Source organism: Marmota marmota, unplaced genomic scaffold (genome assembly GCF_001458135.2).
Source record: "Marmota marmota marmota unplaced genomic scaffold, marMar, whole genome shotgun sequence".
NCBI lineage: Eukaryota > Metazoa > Chordata > Mammalia > Rodentia > Sciuridae > Marmota > Marmota marmota.
In genome coordinates, this window is record NW_025999962.1 from 6,354,405 (window position 1) to 6,360,109 (window position 5,705).

General features: G+C 56.4%; 1 protein-coding gene across 1 annotated transcript in view; it reads left to right on the forward strand.

Annotated features, from left to right (window-relative positions):
- Chadl (chondroadherin like) overlaps positions 1–2,779 on the forward strand; it is a 5,372-nt gene extending 2,593 nt beyond the window's left edge. Inside the window, exons 4-7 of the mRNA XM_048802979.1 lie at positions 6–800; positions 1,274–1,440; positions 2,120–2,318; positions 2,548–2,779. Coding sequence (XP_048658936.1) covers positions 6–800; positions 1,274–1,440; positions 2,120–2,318; positions 2,548–2,589 — 1,203 coding nt within the window. The 3' untranslated portion in view covers positions 2,590–2,779. The remainder of the gene's footprint in view (positions 1–5; positions 801–1,273; positions 1,441–2,119; positions 2,319–2,547) is intronic.
- The last annotated feature ends 2,926 nt before the right edge of the window (positions 2,780–5,705 follow it).

The following is a 5,705-nucleotide window of genomic DNA, read 5'->3' on the forward strand; positions in this document are numbered from 1 at the left end:
CGGAGGAACGAGGCAAGAGGAGCTCGGCGGGCACTGCGCCCGGAGCCCCTCCGCTCGCCCCGCAGGAGGAGGACGGGGCGGCCACGCCCTGCCCGCGCGCCTGCGTGTGCGCCGCCGAGTCCCGCCACAGCGGCTGTGAGGGCCGCGGCCTGCAGGCGGTGCCCCGCGGCTTTCCCAATGGCACTCAGCTCCTGGACCTGAGGCGGAACCACTTCCCGTCGGTGCCTCGAGCGGCCTTCCCTGGCCTGGGCCACCTGGTGTCGCTGCACCTGCAGCACTGCGGCATCACAGAGCTGGAAGCCGGCGCCTTGGCGGGGCTGGGCCGCCTGCTCTACCTCTACCTCTCTGACAACCGGCTCTCAGGGCTCAGCGCAGCCGCTCTGGAAGGGGCCCCCCACCTTGGCTACCTGTACCTGGAACGCAACCGCTTCCTGCAGGTGCCCGGGGCCGCCCTGCGCGCCCTGCCCAGCCTCTTCTCCCTGCACCTGCAGGACAACGCTGTGGACCACCTGGCACCTGGGGACCTGGCTGGGGTGCGGGCCCTGCGCTGGCTCTATTTGAGTGGAAACCGCATCACCCAAGTGTCCCCTGGGGCGCTGGGCACAGCTCGGGAGCTGGAGAAGCTTTACCTTGACAGGAACCAGCTGCGGGAGGTGCCCACTCGGGCCTTGGAGGGGCTGCCTGCCCTCCTGGAGCTGCAGCTCTCTGGGAATCCACTCAGGGCCCTGCAAGATGGGAACTTCCGGCCTGTGGGCAGGTCACTGCAGCACCTCTTCCTGAACAGCAGTGACCTGGAGCAGGTGGGCACCTGGTGTGTGACCAGGGAGGCAGCATGGGGCTATATGTGGCACACATTCACCCATCAGACATTTGCCCCCTTCAGTGCCAGGTTTTAGGCTCAGCATGGGGACCTGAGATAAACAGACAATTCACCCAGGTGGGGGTTATAAGCCAGGTGGAATTCAGTGCCACAAACTAGAGGCCTGCCCAGGGAGGGCACTGCCAGGGCATGGAGGAGGGGAGGGAGGAATTTGGGTTTATCTAGGTTGAGAGTCCATGAGGCTTTCCTTTATGGGAGTTGGGGTTCAAGCTGTAGAAAGAACCATGAATTGGGCAACAGGGTGACCTGGGTTTTGACCAGCACTGACCTCCCAACCTGCGCCTCCTTGGGCTCCACAACCTCTCCTTTGCTAGGGAGGGTGGAGCTTCCCCCAGCTCAGGGGCAGGACAGGCCTGGCAGGAGCTCACACCAGGGCCTGGCACCTTCTTACAGATTTCTCCTGGAGCCTTCTCAGGCCTGGAGCTGGGGCTCCAGAGCCTGCACCTGCAGAAGAACCAGCTTCGGGCTCTGCCCGCCCTGCCCAATCTCAGGCAACTGGAGCTCATTGATCTCAGCGGCAATCCCTTTCACTGTGACTGCCAGCTTCTTCCGCTGCACAGGTAGGCACCCCACTCTGGACCCCCAGCCAGGGACCCACCAGCTGCTCTCAGTCAAGCCCCCAAGTGTCTCTGGGTACCATGTCAGTAAGGCTGATCAGCTGGCAGGGGCCAGAGTGGGCCCGGCCAGAGCAAGAAAGCATGTGCTCTTCTGGGATTAGGTATTCTCCCTGGGGAGGGCTTGGTGGACTTCTCTGAACCTCATTTCCTTCATCTATAAAGTGGAAATGATATTTGCCCTGCCTAGAGGACTAGGACCTACTCATTGTGTGTATTATCTTATTTAATTTTACATAATTACACAAGGAAGTAACAAGACTATGGAGGCAGGCAGACCTTGGCTTTGAGATTTTACCAACAAACTCAAGTCATATGACCTATGTCCACCCGTGAAAAGGGATGAGTATTTTATCTACCTCAACATGACCTCTGTAAGAATTCAGTTAAATTAGTTAGCAGAGCCCTTTGTAATTTACTGTTCTCATTCCGCTTTCATAGAGAAGGGGTCTGAGGCTTGAAGTGACTTTGAGGTCACTGATGGGTGAAGCTCTGAGCCAGGACTCTCAGAGGAGCTGCTGCCCCCAGGCTCACTGCCCAATTCCCCACCACTCCTCACTCTCCTCAAGAAGCTCCTGACTGCACATCAGCACAGTGGGCTCCTCGACCTCTCATCTCTCCTCAGGTGGCTAGCTGGGCTGAACCTGCGGGTGGGGGCCACCTGTGCCACCCCTCCCAGTGCCCGGGGCCAGCGGGTGAAGGCTGCAGCTGCTGTCTTCAGAACCTGCCCAGGCTGGGCTGCCAGGAAGGCTAGGCGGACACCGACCTTCAGGCTTGGGGGCAGGAGGACCCCCATCAAGAGGAGACAGCAAGAAGCAGACAAGGTTGGCCTGGGGCTGGTGGGCCAGGTCCCAGGGCCTCAGGGCCATTAGATAGGGTTGTGTTAGCTCCCTGGGGGCTGCCACAACAAAGTACCAGGAACTGGGTGGCTTAGAATAACAGAAATGTGTCTGTTCTGGAGGCTAGAAGTTGGAAATCAAGGTGTTGGCAGACCACACTGTCCCTGAAGCCCTGAGTGGAAGGATTGGAAGGATCTTTTCTTGCTTCTTCTAGTTGCTGGTGGCCTGGGACATTCCGTGGCTGACAGTGGCATGATCCCACCAGCTTCCATCTTCACCCTATGTCCTGCCTCTTCTCATCAGCCTCTCTGTGTCTGTCTCTGCAAGTCCCCTTTTAGGAGTACCAGCCACATTGGAGCAGGGCCACCCTAAAAGGACCTCATTTTAATTCCATTACCTCTGTTAAGACCCTATTTCCAAATAAGTTCGGATTCTGAGTTACTAGAGGTTAAAGGCTCCAATGTATCTTTTTGGAGGAAACACAGTGAACCCATAACAGCTTTCCAGGGGCTGGGAGTGAGGAAGGACCCCCAGTGGTGGCTGAGCAAGATCTGCCTTAGAAGCCAGACCCAGAGCTAGTTTAGTGACTTAGCAATGTCAATCTCATGTGGCACCGACCTTCTTCCAGGCACTGTGCTATTCAACAGCGTTGGTGCTTCTCCCAGAGTCAGCCCCAGCAGAGGCATGGGAGGGGCTGAGCTGGGCTCAGGAATGCAAGATCTGAAGAGTCCAACTCCAGGGCAGGGCCTCAGCCGAACGGGTCTGATGGCTTCAGCAAGAATCAGGACTTCAGACCATTTGATCCAGTCTTACACGGAAATATTCCTAGGGCTAGCTGAGCAAGGTGGTGCACCCCTGTAATCCCAGTGGCTCAGGAGGCTGAGGCAAGACGACAGTAAGTTCAAGGCCAGCCTCAGCAATTTAGTAAGACCCAGTATCAAAAATAAAAAAAAAGGGCTGGGGATGTGGCTCAGTAGTGAAGCACCAGCTGGGTTAAATCCCCAGTACCAATTCCTAGTGCCAGCGCTGGAGTTCTGGGTTATTTTAACAAATAGCAGTTTCTCCCCAGGATACAAAGGAATTGAAAGCTAAGGGCTCGACCCTGGCAGTGTTCAAGCTGGAGGTGTTCCCTGCTGAGGGCAGGAGGCTGCCGGTCTTTCTCCCTTGAGACCCCAACATTTTGGTGTCTGGCACACAAAAGTGCTTTGACACGTTGATGGACGAGTGCCAGAGTACTGGGGGCAACTGGTGGGCCACACTGGGCTGTCCCTGCTGCTGCCACTTAGCATTGTAGATTTAAGCAACCAATTCACAAAACTTCACCTCAGAGTCACGTCATCGTGCCTCACAGGGTGACCATGAAGGCGAGTAGGCTGATCCTGCCCTTGGTCTTGTGCCTGGCATAGGAGGCTCTAATAAGACATGGTTATTCCCTTGCTGCCCTGCCTTTGAACAGGGTGGTCTTTCCAGGCTAGTCCTGGAAAGGCTGAGAGGTGCAGGGTAGTCCCCTACAGTGCTTGGTCTGATCTCTAGTGGTGGCCACAGGGGGCCGCAGGCAAGGGCAGCAGGGAGTGAGGAGGGTTTGGGGATGCTTCCCAGTCAGCAATCCATTGTTGAGACTCCGCGACCTTCAGTTCCACCCAAGGGCAAGTTGAGGCACATGGTTCATTCTGAGACTTGAGTAAAAATTTCCAGGTTGACACTTCCACCTGTGACAAGTCAGACAGACCCACAGCACCAGGAATGTGGGTCACACTCCTGGAGCCCAACTTTGTACCAGGCCTGAGCGAGGCACTAGGGACAGATAAGATCCAGGCTCCCTTTGGGGAACTTGTGGCCTTTGGGGAGGGGAACAGCAGAAATGTAGGGACACATCAGTATGTGGTTGTTATGGAGACGGGGCACTCGGCAGTGATGATAGATGACACTTACTCCCTGACGGAGAAGTGTGAGCCAGTCCAGGGCCAAGTGACAGCCCAGCATGTCCTGCGGCTCTGCCCTCATCATGGAACTTCTAGGACACAGCTTCTTCATTCAGGAACTAAAGGTCAAATGGCATATAAGCCACTTGTCAGAAGCTCTTGGGTCAGAATAATGCCTAACTGCTAAGGATCCTGAGGAGATGAATTCTCTTCAGCTGGACTCCTGAGGGACAGCAGAGCCAAAGTGCACCCTGGGACACTCTTCCTCCCAATATCCTCCCGAGGGGCTGCTGTCACTGGCATGTCACCACCTGAGTCCTGGAGCTGGTGTGTGCTGAGGGCAGGAATGGCCGTTCTGAGCAGAGACCTGCCTGGTCTCTAGGCAGCCCAGTGGTCTTCCATTCTTAACCCATTTTCTTCTTGAGGAAATCAGGCTAGCCAACGGGCCACTTTCTGGGCATGTGTTGAACAGGGCTTTATCAAGGGGAAAAGAACCAAGTTCTCTCTGCATCTGTCCAGAAGTGCCCAGCCTGTGATGACTGATGCCTGCCCCATCTCAGGCACAGACCCGTTGTGGGTCCTGAGCCAGCCTAGTCTGCACACCTCAGCAAGCAGCTGACAGACCCGAGTCCAGGCTGCCTGCACAAGAGTCAAGTGCCATGCAGGCCCTGAAGGCAGCTGGACACAGCAGCACAGCTGCAGCCCTGGCAGGACAGAGGGACGCACATGGCACCATCCAACACACAGGTGGGAAGGAAAGGGCTGTTTCTACCCTGGGTTCCAGGATGCTACACGAGAGGCAGGACAGCTCAGTTTTGAGGGAGACTAACTGGGAGAAGCAAAAGCAGCTGGAAACTGGGCAGACACCAGGTGAACCTCTAGAGTGCAGTTTCCGAGGCCACTGGAATCAGGAATTAAAAGGACAATAAAAAAAGCGAGCTGGGAGACACACCCATTATACCTGCCTGTCCCCTACTCCAGGGGGTGCTGTGAAGGACGGGGAAGAGTGTCCTTGAAGGTTCATGGGCAGCAGTACCGGCCATACCCTAGGTCAAGGCCATACCAGACATGGGTTAACAGTGGGGACAAAGAATGAAAATGTCAGGTGGATCCAACCCCAGCTAGAACCCGGGGCAGGCCAGGCACTGTGGGGGGGGGGGCCCCAAGGTAGGAGAGCTGAGCTCCCTGTTGCTGTCCCCAGCAGTAAGCAGCTTGGCCTCCACCCTGTCATCAAGTTGGCCCAGGCCACTGCAAGCCTCCCCCACTTTCCTTTTAGGAAATACGAACCAGAGAAGAGAGGTAAAGGCCATGACAGGTCACCAATGCCCATTATCCTGGTCAGTGCTTCTCAGCTGCCTGCCACTGCACAGTTCCTCCAGTGCCTTCTGCTTGGTTTGATTTTAGGCAGAGCTGCTCCTGTCCCACTTCTGTCAGCCCGGGGACCTTCCCA